At 39.7% G+C, this 26,611-nt stretch overlaps 1 protein-coding gene across 1 annotated transcript in view; it reads left to right on the top strand.

Annotated features, from left to right (window-relative positions):
* The window catches only part of SPIDR (scaffolding protein involved in DNA repair), a 199,800-nt gene that overhangs the window by 64,765 nt on the left and 108,424 nt on the right, over positions 1–26,611 (top strand). Inside the window, exon 8 of the mRNA XM_009331471.1 lies at positions 8,304–8,523. Within this exon, the coding sequence (XP_009329746.1) occupies positions 8,304–8,523 (220 nt within the window). The remainder of the gene's footprint in view (positions 1–8,303; positions 8,524–26,611) is intronic.

The raw sequence follows: 26,611 nt of genomic DNA, 5'->3' as shown, positions 1-26,611 counted from the left end.
GCCCAGGAAGCATAACAATGTGTATAGATCAGAATAGCAACCAGATGTTTTTGTACAGGCTGTGAAAACGTTGGAATCTCCACCTGGTTTTCAATGCTGATGTTGGATTGCAAGGGTCTGCTTGGTATCTACCTGCTTGCCGAGTTTGTTATGCCTGCACCTGCAACCTTTTACATGAGGGAGGAGGAAGAACAGTAATGGGATGCCAAGCAAAAGAATGTTTTTCTTGTGATTTATGCCTGTGATTTGACATTTTATACTTTTTACACTTGAGAATGAAAGTAAAACTTTGTGGCCTGAACCAGAAAATGTAGGCTTGGCTATTCTTCCACTGTAGACAGTAAGTGCTGTCCCAGGAGGGTGTCTAGCAACTGCAGTTTTGGAATCCACATTAGACAATTAAAAGTTAAATGATGTTGGGATGAAATAATGCCTTTGAAAAAAATAACTGAGGGAGACAGATTTGGAAGTGTGTTGCTAGTTTGCTTTATTAAACAAGGCATAAAATGGGGTTTTCTTTGTTTATTTCATACTTCCATAATGCGTATCTGATCCATCCATGAGAACCAAACGCAGAAATTGACTTTCATTCTTAGTGCAGTAAGTACTATTCCCAACATCAATTGCCCAAGATTCTTTGTACTTTCAGTGAGAAACATTATTTTATAAAAGCTTTTAGCTAGGTTCAGTAGAATTTTTACTTGAGTGTAACACCTGTATTTCTTGTAGTTCATATTTCTAACAGATTTGCCAGTTAAGTAAAAGTATAATTTAACTTTTCAGCCATGTTCTTTAGAAATGTCATGTATGTCAGGTACAGTACAGATTTGCTTCTAAACTGCAGTTCATATATATGATTTGTTTGATATCTCTCTGAGCAAAAGTAACAGTAATTTGTTTTTCTTAAAAGCGTCTGTCCTTCTCCCGTATCATTCAGATATCATTAAGATCAAGAATTGTGCATTGTGACTGTTTAGCTGGTAAGAACAAACACAGGTTGTCCTGACTGCCTTTGCACAAAACAAATATTTGTTAGCCGTTTTTCAAAGATTAACACGACTTCAAGCAATCTCATCTTCCTCCCAATCCCTTGGGTTTTCTTATGAGTTTCTCTTGTTTTTTCAGAAAGCTCTACTTGCATGAGTATCATTTTTTTTTATTGATTTAAAAGGAAGGTGTTGAAGTACTCTTCCTTTTGCCTCTTGCCCTGCTTGCTTGGTTTCTTTCATCCATGTGACTTATGGGGTAAGTCTTGTGGCTGAGGAGTTTCTCTGTTATTTTGTCATTCTTGCTTTGCATGATAGTCCACATGTATATTTACTGGTAGGTGTGTGTGTTCTTTATTAGTAGAGACTTTTTACTACCACAATAATAATAATTTCCACTCTGCTCTTCTTCATGCTTGCATATGAGTTTGTTGGGTTTTTTTTCCCCACAATGCTCAGTAGAGCAGAGCTGTACACTGCTTGGCATTTTACTAAACTCCAACTTTTTTTCTGTGTTTGTAAGATCTGTTCTGTGTGCTTGTAGTTCACTGTTTTCTGCATTGGTACTGTGGCCTTTATGAAAATTTATTTCTACCTTGTGTCATGTATGATTGTTACATTCAGTTGCATTCAGATTGGCATATCATGTCCTTCAGGCCCTGTGGGTGAGATGCATTCCCTCAACATTGCAAGGTTTTAAAATTCTCATGGAAGAATGGAAAATTGAAAAATTCAGGAGTACCCACTGTCATAGAGCCGGCCTGCCTTTGGTTTGCTCTTGCTGATGTCGTGGTGGTGGTGTTACTGTTGTTACTTCTGCTGAGCTGATCTGCATGGAGGTGCACTGGCTATCCCAGCTAACACATCCAAATCACGCAGAATGTGGTAGATTACCCTCTACCCCGGCTTCTTTTTCAGGACCTGGGACATGTCGCATACCCCAGTTTGTTGCCCTGAAGCACTTTTCCTCACCTTGTAGGTCTCGTAGGGACCGCTTTGCTGCGTGAGTTCTATCAACTGATTCTAAAGAGAGGTTGTTCCCTTTGAGAGCTTTCTGTTCAAGGCTACAGGTGGTCTTTTAGAACCCTTGAACAGTAACATTTTAGCAAAATTCACTTGAGTGAGGTGAAACTGATAGTTTTACTGATAGTAGTCTTACTGATGTCGGCATCTGATGCATTTTCATACATCAACTCCCATGGATCCTCTCCCTGCAGTGTGTTCAGCTTCCTGTCACTGTGTAGCAAGAGAAACATAAAATATGCAGTCCCCAAGAGATCATAATTTCTATATTTTTCTCCTCATTTGTCTTCCTTATTAGTAGTTATGGAGTTATTAAAACAAACTTTAGAGTTGTATTTCAGGCACTGAAGCCAGAATGTCTGAACATTTTTTTTTTTAAATTGTGCTCCTTGATGTTTTTCCTTTTCTTCTCTCCAAACTGCTTTTTGGTTGTTAAGAGTCAAAGCAGACTGGCTGTCTTCCTAGCTTCCCTCCTAGGCTGCCCTTGGCATGGTCAGTGCATCATCTCTGACCATGTACATTTGGTGTCGATGTGGGGGTCTGCTGTGAAGCCACTTTGTTAGGTCTGAAGACTAAGGGCCTTCACTCTGCCAGAGACTGTAGAGTCATGCTGAAGTGTTCAAAAGGCTCCAGATCTCAGAGTCCGTGATCTCCAAAGGAATGGGGAACTTTTTTTTTTTTTCTCTTTTAACCCTCCCGGAATTTAGAGCAATGCAGAACATCTGCAAAGTACTGCGTCAAAACATGTTTTGATGTCATGGTATATGACATGGTATATGACTGAAGGGCAGCATCACTCTGTGTACTGAAATAATAAACAGAAATGAAAGGAACTAACCAGGGAAACTGATGCATTCAGCATGAAATTTGTTTGCTCATCTCCCATGCGCTTGAAATATCTTTGTGGATTAACTGAGCTACTTCATGTCCGGGTTGCAAATTGGAGTGAGAGACCGACATCCCAGAGGTCACCTGGAATTAAATAATTAACTATGGACGTAAGAGCAGATCTGCTAGGTGGTCAAACCAGAAGTTCCTCTAGCTTAGAATCCTATTTCTGGCAGTGACAAGAGCTACCAAAATGCCTAGGAAAAATTTTAACAGGGCTAACACTTGATGATACTTCCCCAAAGTATTCTCCCAACGATCTCCTGAAGATCTCTGACTCTGGGACTTTCTGGACCAGAACTAGAGTCTGGGTTCTTAGTAGTTCTAAATAATTTTTTTTCTCCTACCAAGAAGTTAGTGGTTGTTTTTCTGAACCCATGCATACAATATAGACCTATTTTGATCACACAATTGTGAAGCATCAGGCTTTTTTGGAAATTATGCCCAACGTCTTTGCTAGGTTTGTTCCATTACTACTGTTGCCAAAAAGACCTTTCCCTGTGATTTCAAAGGTTCTGCTAACTAGCATTGAGAAGTCCTTTTTTGTCCCATTTGCCTAGGTTTGGATCAGGATTTCTTCATCTATATCTGAGGAGCCTGAAGATGTGGCTCCTGTGTATGCTGGTGGGGTGGTGCTGAATCTGCCTGTCCAGCCCCCTCATGGCAGGGATGCTGGATGGCTTTTGTCAGAGGTTCTTGTTTCTTGGCTGGGAGGTGAGGGAGGTTCTTGTCAAATCATAGAGAGGCTTCACCAGAGATACTTCCCTGCTTAAATGGCTTGTTCCTCCCACCAGTCAGTCTCTCTTGCTGGTTTCACTCATTCTGGACAACTTGTGAGGTCTGGAGGAATTAATTTGTTTGATCATGGTCCACCTAGCAATGATTTCTGTCTGTTGCCTTCCAGTGGGTGGCACTTAACCACAGCAGTGTTCTGCAAAGGGCTGATGTGACCTTTACAGGTGGAAACTAACCCAGTTCACCACTGGTACCTGATTTTTCTTGTACTCCGGCCCTTCTGTGACCAACCTTTTGAATCACTAGTAGTCAGCATGTTGCTGCGTGTCTTTGTGAAGGTTTTTCTTCTTATGGAAAATTCTGTTAGAAGTGAGGGAGCATTACAGGCCCTGGTGGCTGATTTCTCCTCCTTTTAAATGGTGCTCTTTAGAGGAGACATGTTGTACATCCCAAATACCTCTTCAAAATTCACACTTAACCAGATTTATCAGTGCTTTTCTATCTCTCTTCGTCGCACCTCAAGCCTTGTGTATCAGGGATTGAATTTATACTTCATGCCCCTGGGATGAATAAGCTCTCTGTTTTTACTCATGGGGCCAGATCTTTCAAATGATCCTTGAGTCTGTGTCAGTGGATGTTTTCTCTGACTTTCCAACTGACTCTGTGTGAAGGCTACAGAGAGGTGCTGGAAGGGGCAGCTGTCCATGCTAGGCTGGGTTCCAGGACCGCCGAGCTGCAGCAGCCCTCTGTCACCAGGAGCTGAGAGTGCCCAGGGCTTTGCTGAGAAATCCACCTGTGTCTGACACTGACCAGGCAGCTATCTGGGTTTCCATCTTTATCTCCCTCAAGCATTGCACGGTTGCAGAGGCATCTGGCACCAAAGAAGAGCTTTCTTAAGCAGTCCTCAAATTGCTGCTTGAGTGGAAGATTTCTAAACACATCCAGGCAGCTGCATGCTCACTCTCTGTGAGTGTGCATGTGGACTTGTCTTTCAAATGGGAGAAGAAAGGTTGCCTTCAAGTAAGTAAGCTGAAGGTTTTTTTAAATAAGCATTCCATAGGTACCTGCAGTTCTTACTCCTTCCCTTTGCAGGTCCCTCCACTATATAGCATTATGCCTAGAATCAGTGGTTGAAAGATAACACTAGGTATGTTCTGACCCATGTTTTCATTACCATAGTGTGGTGCCTATCCATTGTGGACACTGAGGCTCAAACAAGATGAAAGAGAGTCTGACCAAGAGTTGTGGAATGTATGTATTTAGTACTTCTTGTAAATGTACTATTTAGTGACTTCATCTTGCCTGTCCTTTCTGCGTGCTGAAGGAGCTTCTTGAGGACAGTCCAGCCTGGGCACCGTAGGGGAAAAGAAGTAACTGGATAGTGTTTGAAACGCTTAATCCAGCCTGGTTGGGCTGTCACTGAAAAGAATCATCTTCCCTTAGTCCCTCCCTGCCCCACCTCCCCCCTTTCCATCACTTGTTCCTTCGTTTCCTTCCTTTCCCTAGTATCTGCTTGTGTGCTTTGGTGGCTTTGCAGTTAGCTGGATTAGCTCGTTGATTTTGTTAAAAACTAACCCTGAAGAAAGAAAATAATGAGTGCTCTAGACAGCAGAATGGGAAATGGAGGAATATGCAGTGTAGGAATGGGCAGGATTGCAGCACAGTTATTACTTGCACCTTCTTTAATACATATTATTGTAAGGTATTCTTCCTTGTTTAAGATTACTAGGTATTGCCATGAAACCTGCACATCTGCAGGTTTTAATTTCTTGGGCTGTAATTCTGCTTTGCAAGTGAAATTAAGTGAATGAGGACTTCAGCAAGCAAGTGAGAAATTCTGTGAATTATCCAAGGGTGAAAGAGAACATTGCGAAACCTTAAAGTAAGCTTTTCACATGGATGAACAAACAAGTAAACTTCTCTGGAAACTGTAGAAATTGCAGTGATCCAGCCCATCTCATCACCCACAAATTCTCCCTTCAATGTGCAGTCACATATGTTTGATTTATTTTTGATTGACATAACAATACAAGAGCCAAATGAATTAAAAACGAAGCTACGTTCTGTACTTTGGTGTTTCATCATATGCCAGGTTTCTAAGGTGCTTTGCCATGTTGTTCGAGAGAGCATTCTATCATCAGCAGTAATAATAATTTCTGAGTAATTAAATTAAACTATCTCTCTGCATCTAAATAAACAAATGGATTGTGGTTCTGTAGAATGTGCCTGTGTGCCAAGTGTGAGACTTGGCTAGTTGTTGAAATTGTGCTGCTTTTAATGTAGAAGCGTTCGGCTTCATTTAGTATCAGCTCCCAGTGTTTGGACCAACTTTAAGGCTGGCTTGCAAGAAACTCTGGTACCTTGGTAGGGTTTTTTCCTCCAGTGTCTTTTAGAAGCTTTCATATAGGTATAGTTCTTGATTTACCTAGTATTTTTATAGTCAGAGGTATTTAAAAGAAAAATGTTACTAGGTTGTCATTCATTGTCTTCAACCTGCTTTATCAGCTGAGTAACATATATGCTGCTGACCAGTAAGAATTGTGATAAAATTCTGCACGTAGAAATGTGTAGTTCGGAAGTGATGAACAGTCTCTCTCACAAGCTGTCTTAATACTTTTTCTTTTTTTTAAATCAACTGTTGGTGTGTTTCAAAATTGAAGTTGATTTTTTTTGTGACTTGGTTTTTAAAGTGGATGAAAATGCAAATTGTGCAGTATGTCTGGAGGGGAGAGGTAAATGCTCAGTTACTTTGAAGGCTGAGAATTTTTGTGGTTGGGAGAATTTGTTTATGCGTACCAGATGACTTGGGGTTGACAGAGGACCACAACTGCAGCTAGTCAGGCAAAACAGAATTCAAGTGTGAATATTCTAAGTCCTTGCCTTTAGGCGTAGCAAACTAGTCCGCGCTCACACTTAGCAGAAGTTTGCATATAAGCAGACCTTAACACAGTGCAGTGAGTATTTGGAGTGGCACTGCGATGTTACAGCTTTCCCTGAGAAGGTGACAGCGGTGAGGAGTAATAGCGGTGGCAACCATCTCTCTTCATCAGCCAGTCTCAAAGGACTTGGCAGAAAGGATCGGTTCTCCTACTCCTGCTTCTCAGATCTGGAAAAGGAGGTCGAGCTGTAATGGCTTGGGCAGAAATGGCTTATGTACATCACACAGGGGACTTTCTGGTGGAACCCTTTATCCTGCTGGAAAATACCAGTTCATGGGAAACAGAACACTTTGCAGAAGCATGTTGCATGTGATGAAAATTTGGTTCACATAAAAGTGGGTTTGAGAACATTTCAGTTTTATATTTCAAAATTACTTTATTTCAGTTTCAGTATAAAATGTAATAAAGACTGGGGAATACAAAACAGGAACAAAATATTTTCCTTTTTTTGTAGAATTTAACTTTATTTAATAAACCTGAAGGGTTTTAGGGCCCAGTTTCTTTGGTTTGGGTTTCTTGAGGGTTGGGTTAATTTTTTTTGAAGTTTCTCATAAACTGAAACTAAAATGTTTTGATTTATTTTCCAAAGGAAAGGCATTCACAATTGTGAAATTGGCCTTAAAATAAACAAACAAATAACTAGTACAGCTCTGCCGTTAAGTTCCAGTATCACGTTCACAGTTCATCCTCTGCTTCTTCTTTGCTGTGGGAAGACAATAATTTATATCAGCTGTTTTTCTTGGGATGCTGTGTTTTTTCCCAATGCAACTTGTGAATCAAAATGGGTAGAATTGGGGCTCTGCCGCCCCTGTCCTCTGGCACCCTGTCTTTCCCCACTAACTGCTCGTAGCATTCGGCAGGTAGATAACAACAATTCTCCCCTCGGTGACCAGAGTGCAAATCTGAGTGGGGCTAGGTGAGAAAGAGAAGGAATCTTACATAATCTTACGGTACGGACCCAGGTCTGTCTGAGTAGCTGTTGCCCTGTGCAGACTGCAAAGGGAGCTAGAAGTAATTTCATTTCAGTGCAAAGTTGTTTCTTGTTCAGCGTAGACAAAAGTGCTTAGAATCGAACTGTGGGGATGCTGGTATCTGTTCATATTACTTTAAAACAAGAGCCTTCTGTATCCTGACCGCCTACTGATAAAATGGATGATCAGTTTTGCAATAATTATTTTTAGGCAGTGCATCTGTCTTCCTCCCTCTTTCTCCACATTCGTCTCTAAATGTGAATCATCAGCTTTTAGATGCTTTGTACCTAACAGGTACTCTTCTTGGTCCCTGACAACTGTTGCTTTGAGAAAGGTCAAGGACGGCAAACACAGCTTCACTTTTAACACAGTGTGATTATTCTGTTTTTAAATAAATTTATTTTGTGCAGTACCTAATAAAAAAGACTGAACAAAGTGCATGAGTTGCAAGATTAAAAAGTTCAAACGTGGTGGGAGAGGGCTTCTTGTGAGGAATTTGTGATTTAATTGGTGTTTGGAGGAAGTGCAGGTAGGCTTTTGTCTCCACAGTTAATAGTATCTATGAAGAAAAGAAAAATGACGAGAAAACCTTAACGTAAGTCTTTTGGTGGGGCAACGTATTCTACTCGTGGATTTTTTGCAGTCAGACAGATCTGCAGAGAGCAGAGTTGCATCTGCATGGCACATCTTCAGAGTGCCAGAATTTCTTTCTCCTCATCCAGACTTTGCATTTTTATTTTTAATTTTAATTTACTTTCCAGATAAATCTGGTGTCTTAATTGTGAAGATCTTAGAAATGTTTGAGGAGTGTACAATACAAGTTGCCATCTGCCAGCAGCTGGAACAGTCTTCTGCTATGCTTTCATCCGAGGATGCTGTCATCAATGCAGGAGAACCAATACTCAAAGTCCTCTTTGCAAGAGAGACAGCAGCTCACCTGAAGAGCAGGCCACAGGATGTCATCCACATCTACCCTCCATGGTGAGTAGGGAGAACTGGCCACACTTGCTGTAGCACTGCAGAACAAAGTGGGGTTGGTAGAACGCTGTCTGCATTGTTGTAGGAAAGACCTTGGGGGGTAGGGGGGGGAGCAGGGCTCTCTTGTGGTCATCTGTCTCTGGCAGCTGGAGAGACTTTGACAGATATCTTAAAGATAGCTCAGATAACAACTAAATGTGTATCATAATGCCTCTAGTGTTGCTCAGGGCTTCAGTTTTGTTTTCACTTCATATTTTCATGTTTAGAGCGATAGAAAGGCCTGAGCAATGTCTTATCAATGATAAGGCCAATAAAGTGCATACTTTCTGGTAGCAAAGTAGTTTAGGAATGCTCATCTGTTTCTGTGAGTATGGGTATAATGTTTCAGTGGAAAAGTCTGTATTAACTGTATAGCATTCAGCAAAAACAACATGCAGCTAAAAAAATGGGGGAAAAAAACCAAGAAATGAGAGATTCACACTATTCTTAAGGAATCGGTAGACACCTTTTTGGTAGTTCTACATTGCTGCTGCCGTCACTGTCTTCAGTTCCCCAAATCCCTCTTCAGTGCAACCCTTTCTGGAATTCTTCAAAGTGTTTGGTCTACATTTGTGATTTTTTTCTGAATTGGATTTTTTTCCTGATTTTAAGGAGTAGCAAAAAGTGATGAGACTTCTAGTAAAGCAGCTGGTTGTTGGTGGCTGTAGGTTGGAAGGTGTACTCTTCATAAAAATTCAAGAGAACTTTGAAGTGGGAATACTCTCTTCACTCTTCTCCACCCAAGTTATAAAAGAGGAAATATTTTTCTTCTTATGTATTTCAGCATTCATTACCTGAGTTTTAGCCTCCAGCTGCAGTAGAATCCTGCCTCTAGTGTTTGACCATATCCTTTCGCAAAATACTTTTTCCTGTTTTGCAAAGGTCCATATCTGGTTTTTATCTTCATTGATAGCTGCAAATCTTTTTTGGGTTCCCCAATTTGTTACCCTTCCCTTCTAAAATGTTGTTTAACTCTTTTTGGAGGCGATTCAAAAATTGAGGGAAGATACTTAATCTGTGGTTTATTATGGCTACAGATACTACTATTAATAGTTTAGATGTAAATAGATCGGTAGCTGAGGGAAATACAGTTGAATATTAATTAAGTCCTAGTCTGATATGACATAAGTCACTGCTGTTTTTTTTTTCTTCCACCCCTAAGGTACTAATGTTTGTTCTTGTTTACCTTCTCCTTCAGCAAGCTTCTTTTCATGCTTTACATTTGCTTTGTTTCCCCCTGTTTTCTTCTTGTTTCTCTCTCCTACAAATGTCTATCTTAGTTCCGTTTTTCTCTTCAGGTTTCCTCTGTTGTTTTTAAACCATGAGGCATAGCATTTATACTGCTGTATCTTTCTGTATAGACCTTAACCTACACAAAGATTTTTGTACCAGCAAAACTGTTTTAGTTAGGGTATGATTCATCTTTTTTTTTTTTCCTTCTTTTTTCTTTTCCTGAATGGTTACTGTCAGTATGCTTAGCGTGCGTAAGTCCCAGACTGCTCCAGCTTGTTCCATGTCTGCTCTGGGAAGATGTAACTCTGCACTGATAACGATCCTTTCCAGACTACAAGTGGCTGTAACTGTACTAGTATGGTCTTCTCATTTGTTTAAATTCTAAGATGTTCTGGACATAAAACTCATTCCTATATATATATATGTAAACTGAGATTTCTTGAGAAAACTTCATAGCTGTCTGTCTTCCCAGAAATATCACTTTTTATTTGCTTTTGGTTTTTATTTTAGTAGGATGCACTTCTCATGTAAGGAAAAGGTTATTTCATAAAACCAGAATGTTTGGCCAGGGGATATATCTGCGTTGTCAGAGTTGCTCTCCTTACCTATGTGGCTCTCAAGGCACTTTATAAAGACGTTAGTCAATAGTGGCAAAACTGCATTATATCTCCTCTCTAGTCCTGTTTTCTATCGTTTTGGAATTATGTTAATGTCAGTCATCTCTTTGTTTACTCAACCAGAAGTCAAAAGAAGTTGGGCTGGTTACTGTTAAACTAAACCTACCGGAGGCGGGGAGGGGGGAGGATGAGGGATGGTTTTGTTTTAGATTATTATTTGGCACTTTCAGTTTACATTAATTGGAAATTGGGCTTGTACACTTAATGGAAGTTTCCTCTATCACATTTCCAAGCTTCTATTCTGTTAAACTCTTACTTGAGAGCTCTTGAATGCTGAAATGTAGTTTCTGTTACTCTGCATTGAATTTGTACTTCTGTTGTTAAAAACAAATACTGTTTGTGTTAAAATGCTTTCCTGTTGATTCAAATGTGCGACAAGTATAAAAATGAATTAACTAAATCTAACCCTGACATGGTGAAATAAGCATATTTACCTATCTTACTGGTACCACCAGTCAGAAGCAAAAGGGAACAAAAAAATAAGTAGATGCAAGGGGAGACAATCCTTGAACGTCCTGCGTGCACTGGGACACACAGCATACTGTGCATCATCATCCTGTATTTTGAGATACTCATATGGTAAGGCAGAATGGGATGAGATGGGGTGATTTTTAAGTGGACTGCTTCTGCTGCTGTAAAGTAACGTCCTGAGAGTAGAACTTCCCGATATCTTTAAAATAACACCCCAGAATTATGTTCTGACTTTGCTTTTTGCTTTCTGACCAGGCAGCTGAGTGAGTAAGTCAGATGCAGACACACAGGCTGCTGGCTTCTGTATGTGACTATTCGTGAGCAAAATTTGAATGCATCATCCTGGAGCCTTTGTAAAATTAAGACTTTGCTTTTGTAACTGTATTTGTATGTGTTGTGAACTCAGTGCACAGCTTGGTATGTGAAATGTCTCTGGCAGTAGACTTGCATAAATACTTTGGGAAGCTGCATTTAGAGATGTGTTGATATATTTGTTGGTATTTGTTTGCATACAGAATCCCATGATACTTCAGTACTAGAATACAAGCAATTTAATTTAAAAAATAAAATATTGACAGGAGGCCGGTTATAAGAATCTTATCAACTGGACATTGCTCAGGAGAGTGGTCCCACCAACTTTCAGAGGAGCTCTGTGTCAGAGTAAGAATTTGCAGGACTGAGCCCTCATTTCTTTATAACTGGGTATGGATTTCTTCGGGTCTAGTGTCCTAAGGTACATATTTAGAGTCTTGAATGAAAGGGATTTCATGTGAGAATTGTCACTTGCTATAGGGAAAGCAACCCCAATAGGCTGATTAACATTTTCAAACCAGCGTGTCTGGCCTCTGAGCCATCTGATGGGACCCTGCTCTGATCTTGAGGCTATATAGAAGTATTATTGCAGTGTTGTATCTGCATAAAGCCTATTAACTTGGACACATCACATGAAAATGGTTGTGTGTTTTGGGCTGGAGCTGGTTTGTGTCTGGCCAGCTGGGAACACAACAGGCAAAAGAACTCAGCCCTGCCTGCCCCTGCCTGTGTAGGCTTGCCTTTGGTTGTCTTTGCAGTACCTGCGCAATTTCTTGGATTAAGATTTTAAATGAACACCTCATAATTTTTACAAACTGAATCTGAATCATTAAGTGTTTTTAACAGCTGGAAAAGGAAAAGCTTATTACTGAGTGTAATTAAATCGATTACTAAGTCTTTATTCACTTTGCAAAAACACATATCCAGCAAAAAGTGAAGACTGCTTGATACTGCAAAGACGTGATAGAATGGGAACAAAGGCTTCCCAGTTCCACTGATGGTGGTTTTATGGCTTCAACTTACCTGTTTTTTTGTTTGTTTGTTTAATTGTAAAAATGATAGAAATAATTTACCGTGCATAACAGAAAGTGGTAAGAGTTGATATTTTTAGAGACTTCAGGATTCATTTTTCGGCTCACAGCAGGGCTTGAGGATAGACAGTTTCCTTCAGATACTCCTGTCTCCTGCTCATAGACATGCCTACTGTTGAATATTCAGGATAAATTAACCTTAAGAAAAGGGTGCAGATTAGAATTCTTTTCCTTGCCATTAAATTTAACAACTTTGAAATGTTTTTCATGTATTTCTGAAGTTAAACTGCTAGAAGTAAGTTGATATTAACACAGTTGTTGGCAATAGCAATATAAACCACGGATCACATTTGATTTGGCCAGGCTCAGAGATTGATCCGTACCTATTGAATGTGATGGTCTGGTATGAAACCTCTAGTTCAGGAGGTTCGCATGCTGCTGGTAACTGGAGGGCTGGGACGGTATGAAAGGGACAGAACCACTTTGTGTTCCGTTCTCACACTGCTTGTAAGCACTGGCCGTTACGCACTGCAGAAGACAGGATCCTTGGCTGGATAGCCGCTATTCCCTATGCAACTTCTCTGTGCTTAAAAAAAAAAAAAAAAAAAAAAGAGAGAGAGAGAGACTTTATTTTAGGAACTCAATATGGTAAGTATATAAAACACTTAACTCTGTGACATCAACAAGCAACTTCAAAGTTGTTCTTTAGTTTCTCTTAACCTATGAAACCACGGGGAATCATACGGGGAATCATAATTAGTCAGCTTTGAAAGTGTTCCAGTGCCTGGTGAAAGTGTTTAATGTGGACTTTTCATTTCTACTTGCATTACATTAGATTCGGTCTCTCCTCAGTGAAAGAGGTTTAGAAGAGTTTGAATTATTTACTGCCAAGAAGAGCTCATACAAAACATTGCTACACATCAGCTGATGTACAGGATGAAACCTTGTATCTCAAGTCCTTTAAGGTGGGCCAGTGATGGAAGTTGCTGTAGAAATATGCAGCCAAGCTCTGAACAAGTTTATGTACGGGAAGCAATCTAGCTTTGTGGACTTACGCATTCTTCTACCTTAGAATTATCCTGGATATGCCATAGGCTGTTTTGTTGGCTCAGCAACAGGACTTACGATAAATGGATATGTTACTGTGATTTTTGCATTGTCTTACTTAATACACTGTCTTATATTGCATGGTCTTACATAATCTTGGTGAGCAATAAGAGTACCAACACAGGGAGCTAACATGAAATATGTGTTTTGAACTAGTGTGACTGGTGTTAAAGAGGGTTTGCCTTCCATTTGATGAAGATAGAGACTTTTTATCACTGTTGCTCTCACCAGTCAAGGGAAGCATTTAAGAACATTGTTACAGAATACCTCCCTATCACAAGAAAGATCATGTGAAAGAAGGATCTTGGGCTTCATATATTAATGAAATGCAGAAACAACCTACTGCTGCTCTGTAAGAAGGAAAGCGTCTATATCCTTTAAAATGTTCTCATTCCATAAAGGTAAAATACAAATACGAATTAAAGACATGTATGGAACATCTTTTGCATAAATTCAGTTTCTCTACTTACTCCACAGAGAGGCAGCTTCTTTGAATGATTGATTGATCAGTTGGACAAAACCGATCTATGTTCACCATCTTCCTGTGATGAAAACTAAGCATTTATTAATATATATATACATATACATACAAATATTCAAACGGATGGAAAAGAGGGGGGGGAAAAGATCACCAGTCAGATCCCTCCCATCGGAAAGATGCTAGCTCTGCCTTTACATTCTTTCTTTGAAGATGATACAATAGCAGAGTGGGAGAACCCTGATAAGAGGGACGAGGCTCACTCGGAAGATAAAATTCTACAAAACTTCAGAGCTGTAAAGCCAGTGTGGGCACTATTTCTAAAGTACATATGGGAATGGTCTTGGAGCCAAAGATCAGATCATATCATCTGCTTGGAATTGCTTCTCAGAGATCATGCAGTTGTGAAAATTGAAACTCCTTTCAGAAGAAGCTGAAGCAGCTGCAGGTTTCTTGCAAGTGTTTGTATGTTTTTTGTTAGGATATACCTTTCCTAGTGCAGTCACTTCAAAAGAGATGAGTTGTCTTTTGAGAATAGTTATATACTATTTGAATATACTTTTTGTGAACTGAAAGTTCTCTCTAACAAGCTTTTAATATAATTTCTTCAATACTTCTGTTGCTTTATCCATTTTGACAGAGTAGTCCTTAGGATTTTACTCATTTTTCTGCTTTTAAAAATAAATGGGATTTTTTGTCCATCCTCTCATGTAAAGGGAGAAACTTGTATCTGTAGAGCTGCTCAGGTATATCCTATTTTATGTCCCTAGAACTAAAGAGATTAAGCCATTAGCATTATTTGTGTTTGTTCACCTTGCATGTAGAAAATGGAAATAACACCATTTCTTGGTAGTCAAATCAATAAATAATTATGCTCCTTCATAGGTGGATGACATAATTGGAAAAATATAGAATTACAAAGCTTTGATTCCAAGAGGAGAACAAGTTGTTTATGCCATTTCTGTGATTTGTCACAACCACCTGAAGCAACAGATACCTGGTATTTCGGATATGGGCTATGTCTAATAAACGTAGTAACATGATCACACTTTTACAGTGAGATAGACTTGTTTATTTTTATAACTATGGCATAATAGATGTATTATATGAATGTCATACATAAAATATTAGTACCCTGAAAAACAAAGATGAAAGAACTGCTCTCTATGAAAGGGGTTTTCCATGGAGAAAAGAATGGAGGCATGTTTGGGGAAGATGGGAGCCTCAAGATAGTAAATCCAGGGTTCTGTAGAAGATTAAAACTGGATTTTTAAACATGACTGTCTGTCTTTGGGCTAATAGCTGATGGTATCTTGACATGCTGAAAAGGGGGACTTTCCACTGTATTGTAGCAATGAAGTGCTGTGTTTTGTTGATATGTTTGTTTGCTTTCAGGCAAATCAGAGGGGTCAGAAGCGAGCGGTGTTTGCGAAGCAGCAGCTTGGTTTTTAGATCAAGGTTGAAATGCATTGTTGTTGGCACAAAACCCCCCAGCAGGGGTAGAATATGTCTCTCTGTCCAGATGGATGGCTGAATTGGGTACGTGCAGCCAGTTGCTATGCTCCTGGCTCACGCGAGCAGCAAGGGCTACCCAGGTAGCCTGCACAGAGCTCACCTAGAAGAGCATTGTGTGTTGTACTCGGGAGATAATTCTGTGCTCCAGAGGGAGCCTCCACCAGGATGACTTTCTTCAATATGGGCTGTTTCACTTGTAAGAATAAAGGAAGTGTAGAAAAGAGGCAGTGAATGTAGATAGACTGGTTTATGTCAGGGGGGCGATTTTCTACATTTTTGTTAAATACTAGATACCATCCAACATTGATCCTACTGGAATGATTGTAGTGTTCAGTTAATGGGAAAAACCTTAATCACCTCACTGTGGTGCTTTCATGTTGAGGAATCAGCATACATTTGAGTCCATGGTTTTTAGGAACAGAAGAGGAAAAGTATGTTTTTAAACATCCATTCCTTACAGTCAGTGATGCTGTTTACGTTTGAATTCTTAAGTTACTGGAAAAAATACTCATTGAGAATGAAAATGTCCTATCCTAATAATCGCAAAATATTCTCATCCTGAAAATCTAATAATGTGTACTTTTTTTTTTTTTAATGAAAGGTCTGTACTTGAAACTTTCCAGCTTTTATAAGTGAGGAAATACCAAGCATTTTGTAGTGACAGATACTGTTAGTGGGTAGTTGTCCACTGACGTCAAAAACAGGGGATGGCGAACAGCTTTGTTCAAGTCAACGAAAAATGTACAGTCTTGGATAAACTCTGTGTTAGCAACGGAGCTATCAATGATATACGAGCAGCTTCACATGAGTTCCCATGTGCATTCAATCCAATGCTAAATTCCAGATCTTGTTTAATGAGCAACTGATGGAGCCAAGACCTGGCACTGCACAAAATCCTGCAGTCTGCTTTATCCAGTCATGAAGGAAAAACAAGCTAAATAAGTTCAGATGAACAAGTTCAGATTTACTGCAGGGTTATTAAAAAGTTGTGATTTGTATTCCTCTGCTAATGTTTATGACTAACACATTTGGGACGTGTAAAACAATACTTAATTTGTAAAAAGACTGTGTGCCAAAATTCCTGCAGTAGTTTAACCACTAAAGAGCAAGTTTTGACTGTGTGAATGGGTTTGTTTAAATGTTTAAGATTATCAGTAATCAGCTAATCCTTTTTTAAAATTTACATTTTGAAAAATGATGATTTCTTCTTGTTGGATTGCTGTTCAGCACTTTCACTTTGTGAAATACAATATATTTCTGTAGCTCATTGTGGAGAAACAATTTTAAAGTCACGTGCCACTCTCTTTAGCAGGTGTGATTTGCCACTGTACTGCTAGGTGTGTAGTTACATTAAGATGTTTACATGCAGTTCTGTGTGCAGTTCTGTTGGGCTTTGAATATGCTGGATATTTTATACCACAGTGGGTTTTCACGCTAAGCATGCTTGTGTCCTTACGCAATTTTGTATGGGCAAAGAGATGGATAAAGTGTGAGTGTACCAAATTGTCATGTCTGGCGTTTTCCTTCAACGTGAAGGTATGCTTTCTCAGACTCCTCCTCCTGAATGTCATATTTAAATGTAGGTAAGCAAAAGTTAATTACTATACTCCTAGCAGAAATAATAATTAAACCCCCAAGTATTTCAAAAGGGGAACATTGCTTTCAAATATTTGAAGAATTTGGAATGTTGCTACCCAAAATGCAGTATTTAAAACATCTCTGCTATCCTGGAGGACGGGGGCACAGGGGGGAGGACGAATTTTGCTGTTACTTCTACCAGGCAGATTGCTTTCCTTTCAGTAAAAGCTCATGGAAAAAATGCCCATGGTTTTATGTATTTTTGGCAGAAAGAACATACTTTGGTATATAAAACAGTTCAGCTGTGAAACTTTCAGTGCAGCCTTTTGTGTGTTTCATGAAGCTTCTCTTCCTACCAATCTTCTGAGTCAACATTAACCATGCAGATTGCAATGTATTACTTCTCCCTGAGTGGTAGGCTCCTTTGACAGCTTCCTGAGATGTCTTGAAAAAGTATTATTCTTGTTACTGTCCCAGTACGGCCTTCTGGCAGACCAAGTTTCTCCCAGCAGAAGTATAAGAACAGTATCCATGACGTTAGAAGTGGAGTACAACAATTAATTTTACCTTTGAGGGATTCACTGTGTGTTTTGAAAGCCAAATCACTGATGTGACTCCAAAAAAATCATACTTGGCGGTATGTGGGAAGGGGGTTTTTGTGTATTTTTTTGTTTTTGGGTTTTTTCCTCTCTTTAACCTCTTTGGACTCCTGAAAATGATATCCGTCGTCTCTCTCCTTGATAAAAGAGTTAAGAAGCCTAGTGAACATTTCTGTGGATATTTCTGGGTTTGATGGTTCTTTATCTCCCCCTTTCTTAAGTCTTGGATTTTTATATTTTTAATAAGTGGTGCGAGTTTGTTGTAGAGCCGATCATGATGACGGGCTTTGCATCGTCTTCGTGGGAATCATTGTCCACAGTCAGTCTCCATGGCCCTTGGCTGGTGTAAAAGAGAGGACTGCATGTCCACCTAGAAGCTGCTGCTGCTGCTGTTCACAGCACATCTATTAGTGCAAACCCAAGTCTGTCAGCATCTTCAGCTAATACCTTGTAATTTGAACAGAGGCTGTGAAGAAATACCCCCTTTTGCCATCTCTGAAGTATTGTTGGGACAGACATTGTAGATCATAACTTAACTAGTCTGAAAAAACCCGGCAGAATATACACTAGAATGCTGCGTGCTACAAGACACTGAAAGCACTGAACTTGAAAACACTTTAGATTCAGTATAAAACCATGAATTGCATTGATTTGGCATGGTGGTGTTGGGTTGACGGTTGGACTCTATGATCTTAGAGGTCTTTTCCAACCTTAATGATTCTATGATTCTATGATTGTATTTGTGTTTTCATTTGTCTTTCCAGCATGGCACAGCATGTCTGCCTTTTGTGTTTCCCGGAAACAAATCACTTCTCTGAGTTGAGGTTCATTTTTGAGAAACGTGGGCAATGCAACTATGTGAGACTTGTACATTGCATTTGTGCCTTAGCAAGTACTTCTTGTCTTCTGGCTCCCTGAGCTTGTCATAAATATTAATTTAATAGGGCTGGTACTATTTTATGCATTGTGAATGTACAGATTGAGGAAGAGATAAATTTTATTGATATGAGCTGTTGCTGGAACTTACAGGGTTTGTAGGCTTAAAGGAGCCCAGATTGACAGTGTAGGTGTATCATAGTTGTTCTTCAAACTGTTTGAAAACTTTTTATATAGAATAGGATAGTTCTTTATTACCTTCCCAAATATTTCTTACTTTCCATCTCTCACACAAAAATAAACAAGCTGCCCAGTATTTTCTTTGTCTTTTTGCAGCCTTCTTTGGCTGACACTCATGGCTTGCGGTTTGAGAAGTTGTGCATGAGGTGATTGTTTAATTTTGCTGGGAGGTATTTGACTCTAAGAGTTCACTTTCCAATCTTGCTGTATAGCAGGGAGCCGTTTGCTAGCTATACTCAAAACCAAACCCATTTTAAAAACAAACATCAACATACCACATTATCAACTTCTAGAACAGTCCACCTAAGCCTTGAGAATTGCCTTTGGTTGCTGGTCACTTCAGATATGGCTGTAATTTCCCGATTTTTGAGGACTGCTGCTCAGGAAGGAATGGAATCCCATTAGGTTTACTGGTTACCCTGAAATTGCCCTTAGCACCAGCTCAGCTTAGAGGAGAAAACAAGGGCGGGAAATTATTTCGACAACCTAAATATAAATGACACCTTTTCAGGGCAAAAAAAAAACCAAACAACTTTTATATCTATTTATTTTTTAGATTAGACTACATATAAAAGTATTGTCTTCATGTGTCTTTCAGCTGTTAATTGGTCAGGATCCTTACCTGTGATCATGAATCTTGTTCTAAGGCAAACCCTACACATTCAAGATTGCCTTCATGGAAGAGGTCTGAGATTTGGAAATGTGTGTAACTCTTACATGTAAAGCCCCTCTATGTCTATTTAGATTAAACTCTCAGCACCCATTTTCTAAATGAATATAGGTATTACTTGGTTGCAGTGTTGATTTTTCTGAAGCTTTTCTTGAAAAGTAATTTCCTATCCCACGCTATCAGCTGTGTTGATGTACTTTGGCTATGGCTGGGTAGAGCCATTTTCCATCCAGAATGTGGACTAAATCTATTAGTTAATATATTAAATTTATTATTAGTTGTAGTTTGTTTATTTAACTGCTATCATAATGCTACTGCTTTATTAACTATACATGTATTGTGGACAATCCGGAGGAACATGCTCCTTGCAAGCTAGCAAAACAAAATCCAGCCTTACTGTATAACCTCATCAGATGTTAAAACTTACATAAAATGCATATATTGACATGTGTAAATCCTACATTATGAAAACGTAGAAGCCAGAGTAGCAGGTGTGGTTTGTTATTGGTCTTGACTGAAACTGGGCATGATCATAATCAAATGCGTTAGGGCTGGAGTCTGGAATGAGAGGTCCTCAAGTCTGGGCGTCGAGAGAGCGGTACTCTCCTCCCCTTACCTTCTGCTTTGGCTTTCCTCAGCGTCCTAAGCTATTTTGGAAGGGAAAAGAGCAGTCACGCTGGCAATGCATTCAATACTATCTTTATTTTACTGTGTGGTGAAGAATGCTTTCCCTTTATTATATTTCCCTTCTGTGTGCTGCGCTCGTTGTCCCTCCCTTGTACCAGACCAGTTGTTTGCGGGACTGTGCTGTACGCTGAATCAATGAAATAATTTGCTTTGAAAATAAAACATTTTAAGTTAGGGGTGTTGAGCAATATGGTTTACAGTGTGGTCTTGCGGTGGCACCGAAGACCCAACTGAACAGGCGTGCAGCGGGGCACGGGCCGGGGCTGAACCTCGCAGGGTGGGAGCGTTTCAGGTAGCGTTGTGAGCATTATATAAAGACATAGGTTTCTCTCCGAGAAATCCCTGCCAACAGGAATCATTTTACACAGCGCAGTGGTGGGAAAACACTTTTCTAAATACCGTTTCCATAGTAACTGCCAGGTGCGGTGGAAGGCTGGCAGCGTCCCTCGGTTGCAGGTACCCCAGCCGGGCTCGGTGCCTCCCGCCGCCGGCAGCGCCCGCGGCCCTGCCCTTCCCGCCGGCTGCGGAAGGTGGCAATGTTGCCAGCAGAAGCCCAGGTAAAACTGGTCTCGGGTGACTGATCTCTCCGAGACAGCCTCAGCGCTTGTTTGTCCAGAACTTTTTCTGGCGTCAAAGTTTAATATCTGTGAAGTGAGGGTCTGTAAAAGGGGGATCTGTTTAGTTCTGTGCGCCATTACTTTTGCACTACTTTTAACAACTCGGTACGTGATCTGTTCGGAATGTAGCGATGTGCATGAGGCTGTCACCACGCTGTTTACACAACTTTCTCCATCATAATGCTGAAGAAGGCCGTGTGCCATTTAGTTTAACACTCTTAAAGACTTCTCCGTACTGGTTGTCATTGACCTTGTGTACTGGTGAACCATTCCCCACCCGGGGAACAAAACTGATCTCGTTAACTGAAGTTTCATTTCTGCAAAGCACTTGTAAATGTTTCTGAAACTCGCTGTAATTTTCTGCCGGTGTTTACAAACTTTGCTTTGAAGTGAGCTTGCCAGGGGAGAAACGGAGAACTTCCCTGCATGCCATGGGTTTTGTTAAGAGCTACCTCCTGACTATGACAGGCTTTTAACCTGTTGAAAGCCTAACAGACCTGTTCGTGGGTTTGGTGGGGATGTTTTTCTTTTCTTTTCATATTTCACCTAACTCCTTGAATCTTTTTAACTACTTCAAATTGTCCCTAAGACTTTCGTGTCTTGTGATTTTTAACATTTTATTCTGTCTGATGCTAATTCTCAACCCTCGAGGGAAAGTACACAAGTTCTTGGTTTCTGTTATCCCATTCCTTTCCTCTTGACTCTCGTCTCTTGATTCTGCTGTGGTAAATCCATCATTGATTTTAACTTATCATAGAACCTTTCAACATATTTAATTACTGGGTTCACCTCTTATTCTGTGTTCCTTACCAAGCCTCTCTGACAAGATGTAATGTATTTTATGTATTTAGGAGGTCAAATGGGGCAAAAAATACAAATTCTTGATGTACGTTACAGTAAGCAGAGAGCAAATAGGATGACATTACCTTGTAATCCCCCACCCTCCCTACTTAACTTTATTTGCAACACAGATGACAATTTTTGTTGGACTTCTTACCTAGTTATTTGTTGTTTTTCGTAAGGAAGGCAGGCAGAGTTTAAGTGCCTAATGCTGTACAATTTCTAGGAGTTTAAATAATCAATCTGTAAAGTTGTGTGTGTGTGTCTCCTTCCTGACCGGTTTATTTCTTGGGGATGCTATTCACTGCATTAAATATACACCGAAGGCTTCTGGTACTGCTTTGGTCTCTGTTAAACAAAGATTGTTTGCTGAGTAGCAAAATCTGTTGCTGTATGGGTACTTTGCCTACCACTCTATTGTGCAAATGGTCCAGCAGTTGTCCACAGGAACCCTGGATAATGGCTTTTTAGTATTACAAAAGAGTAAAGACAGGCTTCAGAAACCAGTTGGGGTTTTGAGCAGTTTGTCTGGCAAAATCTGCTATAGTCTGTCTCTCCAAATTGAATGACAAGCCAGTGAAAGCTTTCTTTTGAGAAATCTGTTTTGCTGAGCTGCGTGGGAGACTTCCTTTTCAAAATTGAAACTGGAAAACCAATAATCTCCAGCTCCAAAGAGGAAACAGTTTAAGATACGGTGGGTTATTACCACCGTACTTTTTGTAATTATTTCTTTTTGTAGTAATTGCAATATCAGTCTTCTTATTGCTTTAAGAATAAAGCGAATATGAAGAAATACTTCATCTTGAGAGTATCCATTGGACTTTTTTTTTCTTTAAACACTGCTAATGTCGTCTCATACTGTTATGATAATAATAATATGGCTGTCCAAGCAGTAAAGCTAAACAGATTGAGGCAAAAGCTTCCTGATCATAAAATTTTCACATTAAAGGAAGTAGATGCTATGTGCAAATATAAAATGTGGAAATAAAGACATTTAGAATTTTTGCTTTCTCTTTCCAAACCAAAGTGAAAGAAGAGACTTCCCTGTGATTTCAGAGTATTGCTAACAAGCCCTCATAGCTATTATGAGCCTGAAACAGTAAACAGCTTAGTAACGGCATAATTATATCAATAAACCTAACATCAAAATACCTCCCAAAATTTATGTACAGATGGTTCCATTTTACATTACAAAAGAAGTTTTCTGAAGTCCATTTGCCTAAAACAAAGTTTTTAATGGAACAGCTTAATGATTTGACCTCAGATCTGCATATCCTTTTTTTTGAATGTAAATATGAATACCAAGGCAATTAACTTGGTAATTTACCCAGTCAGGCTGAGTTGAAGTTCTGTAGGTAGGTATTGCTTTAAGCGCAGTTGGCATGCTGTCTTCTGCGTGCTGATGGGCTCTTGCTCAAGCATGTATTGGCCCTCAAAGTGTCTTAGTGCTAGGGATAGTTCACCCTCAGGAAGTTTGGTTTAGATAAGTATCTGAATTTTTTTGGGTACCGAAATCTGGAACGCTGCGGCGAAATCTGATGAGCACAGGCTCTCAGATCTGAGTCAGCAACAGGGCTGGACCCGCTCCTGTTGTTCAGCACTTCCACTGCCAGGTCCAGCCAGCAGCAGAAAACAGAGACGCATGAAGAGAAAAACCGGAGGGAAGAGGAGGGAGCATAATTCACAAAAGTATGGACAGACTTGAAAACAGAGTTTGTGTAGGTTGTGCGCAGAGGTGAGGAGCTGTGAAGAAATTGCCACCTTCTCCCAGTATGGCCTTCCAAAACCTCAGGGGGAGTTTTGGTTCTCAGGGGACTCTGCTTTTAGCCCTGTGTAAACAGGGCTGTGCATCATTAGCAGCTGCTGTCTGGGCTGTTTTTCTTACCAGATGTAAAAGTGAACCTATGAAATTAAGGGGTTTTTTTCCCCCTGCTTCTGATCCTTTGCAGTTAAAAGTATTTCAGGTGTTACAGAGCACACTGTTAGCAACTGAAATTTTAGTCTTGGAGAAAAAGAGTTATCCACTCAAATGGCAGTGTGAGCAAGAAAGGTATGGAAAAGTAACCAGGAGAAGAGAGTCGACGTATTTTTCTTACTGATCTCTGGGTATTACTCAATTTTCTGATCTCTTCTTCTCTGCGCACCCATTGTTTTCGAAACCTTGTTACTCCTGAATGAATCCCTTTTCTATAAGTTCAAGAAAAGGAAGATGCTTCTCCCTCTAGAAGTCAAGTTAAACTGCTGTGGTTCTGCCAGTTGGTAGCAAATATGTATCACTCTGTGTTACTCTTTTGGTGAAAAATAATCTTTTCATTAAAGTATCTGTAGTCTTCTGAGGCTGAATTTCCAATCTAGTGTCTACTTCATCTGTGGAGGTCAATGGATGGAGATCAAATCACTGCCAGGTTTTGCCAGGAGAAAGTTGGCCATGACTGTATGGCAGTGCGTGCTTGGTACAAGGCTCGTGAGCCACAGGTTCTTGAGGCGGCCTCCTGAAACACCTGAAGCTTAATTCTGTGTACCACGCATAGAAGGAAGTTCTCACTGTGACTTCATTCATGCTTTTGGCATTCCAACGCTATTCCTGGTGGTGAAAGAATAATAGAATGAATAAGCAGCTAAAACACAGGCAAGGAGAATGAATTTAAGCTTCAGGGAAGCTGAGAACACACCCAGGTTCTCATCACTTGTGTACGCTGTGCCCATTCTAATCCCCATCCAGACTTCAATACTAGGGATTAAATGGTCAAACATTTTAAAATGTTCATCTTCAGAAATTCTAAAGTCTGCTTTTCAGAAGTGACCCAGTATGATTTGCATGTATTTACATTTTGATAAGGTGATGTTTATTTTAAAAAAAAAACCTTCTAGAGAAAAAAGGGGGAACTTTTAAATCCCTAATATATAGCGGAAAAACCCCTGTGTATATCTCTCTCTGCATATAATATAAAATAAAAAATAGAAAATGGAGAAAAAATGTCAAGAACCAAAAAGTGTTTAGTATTCTTCAGTGGCTGCAGGCCACCTTAGCTTGTGCTAACATTTTAGAAGGTACTGAGGACATATTTCAGTTTCTTTGCCTTTTAGCTTAGAAAATCAACCAGTTCTACTGAGCCACTACTTTTATTTTATTTAGGTAACAGAATATTTTTCTTATTTTTCCTCCTACTTCTGTTTTTCAGTGATAGAAACTTCTTGCCTTTCCTTTTCTCTCATTTTGTTGCAAAACATGAAAAAAAAGGTACTATTTTTAGTAGTCATGTATGCTGATGGCTGTCTGTTGACATCGGTGACCTTCAGTTAAATTTATATATGTATGTATAAAAGCACAGATCAGCTGTTTTTTTCAGTAGCCACTGGCTGCAGTGGCTGCAGGAAGCCAACTAGTGCTTTTCTGGGTCCCCATCAGGTTTTATAAAATAAAATTAATGAGTCTTCTTGTCACGTTTTCCAACAATACCGATTCGTTTAGATGATACATCATTTGAATATTTGTGACCTCTAGAGAAGAGGGCAGAAAAGGTGGTTTTGGGTTTTCTAGCTGGTCAGATGTGGCCAGCTGGTGTAGCCAATGCTTGCAGGCTTCTTACCAGAAAAGCAATGTGTTTACTTACCATGCGGTTCTTCAGAGAGACAGTTTCCTTAAAAAAGTCATAGATAGCATGAGGGTGGTCAGAGGGTAGACATATTTGTTTGACCTTTTAGTAACAAGTCCCTACATTAGGAGAAAACCCAAATATTTTTTATTTCTTAAATTGCCATGAATGGAGTGAGAAGCTGGGGAACTGGGACTGACAGACCACCTGCAGGTTTTGGAGCCATCTGGATCTTGATGTGGAGGACTACAGCTGAACAGATAGAATAAACCTAACAGCACATAGCTGATTAATTACGAATAATAGTGAAAATGATGCAGCCGTCTTGCATAGTGTTTCCAGATCTTTATTTTTTCATTGTAGTCAGTCAACATTGAGAAATTTATATTTATTATGTAAATATTTGGGAGGAAAGTGATATATGCGAACACTTTACTATGACCAGTCATACTCCTTAGCTATTCAAGATGAGTTTTGGCTTCCTTTGTATTCCCTGGAAAATGATTAAACTAACATCCACACGTTAGGGTTTTGTTGGTTTTGGAGTGATGAAATTATACATTTTAAACTTTTTGTTATATGATTAGAGACACATGAAATGGAAAAGTGTTTCCTGAAGAGCTCTTTCTTCACGTCCTCTAGAAATGAAGGGTTTTCTATATTCCCTTTTTTTTCATATTCCCTAACCTCCCTCCCTGCTCCCTTGGTGTACTCTCCTTCAGCTTCATCATGGATCTGGTAACAACTACTGTTTCTTTTTACACTTCACTGTCTTTGATACAGTTGTTTACTAAAATATGAGGAGATATTTTTTTTCCAGGTAGGATGTTTCATAGAATTTTAAAAATTTATGTCCCAAAAATATCAGACTAACTGGACTAAACATATTGAAAGGAGTAAACTCACTGACTGCAATGCAACTGATAATCTCTCTTGTATAATTTTAGCTAACAGTTAGTTTAAGGGTAGAATGAAATAATGCCATTTATTGTTAATGTGTTCTGATAAATGAAATTAGAGAGACGTGCAGAGTTGGAATCCCACCCCATCTGTCTCATTTTGTCACGCGTTAGAAGGTAGATATTGTATGAAAAGAGAAAAAACTGAGAAGACCCGTGTTCCAGAGCCGTGTTTGATGAAAGCCGCCTGCCTAGGTATCCTTATTACATCATGATCTCTCGGTAATGTCTTAAAAGTAAAAAAACAAACTGCCCCGCAACAGTGTGTCACTGTTTTCCTTGGCACCCTTCTGCAGTGTGCCTTCGTGTGAAGAAATGAGAAGTAAAATGAAAGAATCATAGAAGTCAGTGTCTAAGCTGATTTAAACCTACCAGGGACCCGAAGTTTATCCAAAGCAGAAACTCCTATTTAAGGGCAAGAAGAAGGGGTACGTGGAGCAGCTCTGCAGTGGCTTGAGCCCACGTAAGGACACACCTGGCTGGGGTATTTAAGCTCTGTATTTGTGGGGAAAGCAAGTAAACAGCAGGAACGATATGCAGTCTCTTAAATAAACGCTGTTTTTGCA

The sequence above is a fragment of the Pygoscelis adeliae genome, unplaced genomic scaffold (assembly GCF_000699105.1).
Source record: "Pygoscelis adeliae isolate BGI_AS28 unplaced genomic scaffold, ASM69910v1 Scaffold108, whole genome shotgun sequence".
Taxonomy (NCBI): Eukaryota; Metazoa; Chordata; class Aves; order Sphenisciformes; family Spheniscidae; genus Pygoscelis; species Pygoscelis adeliae.
This window is presented reverse-complemented; position numbering and strand designations above follow the sequence as displayed.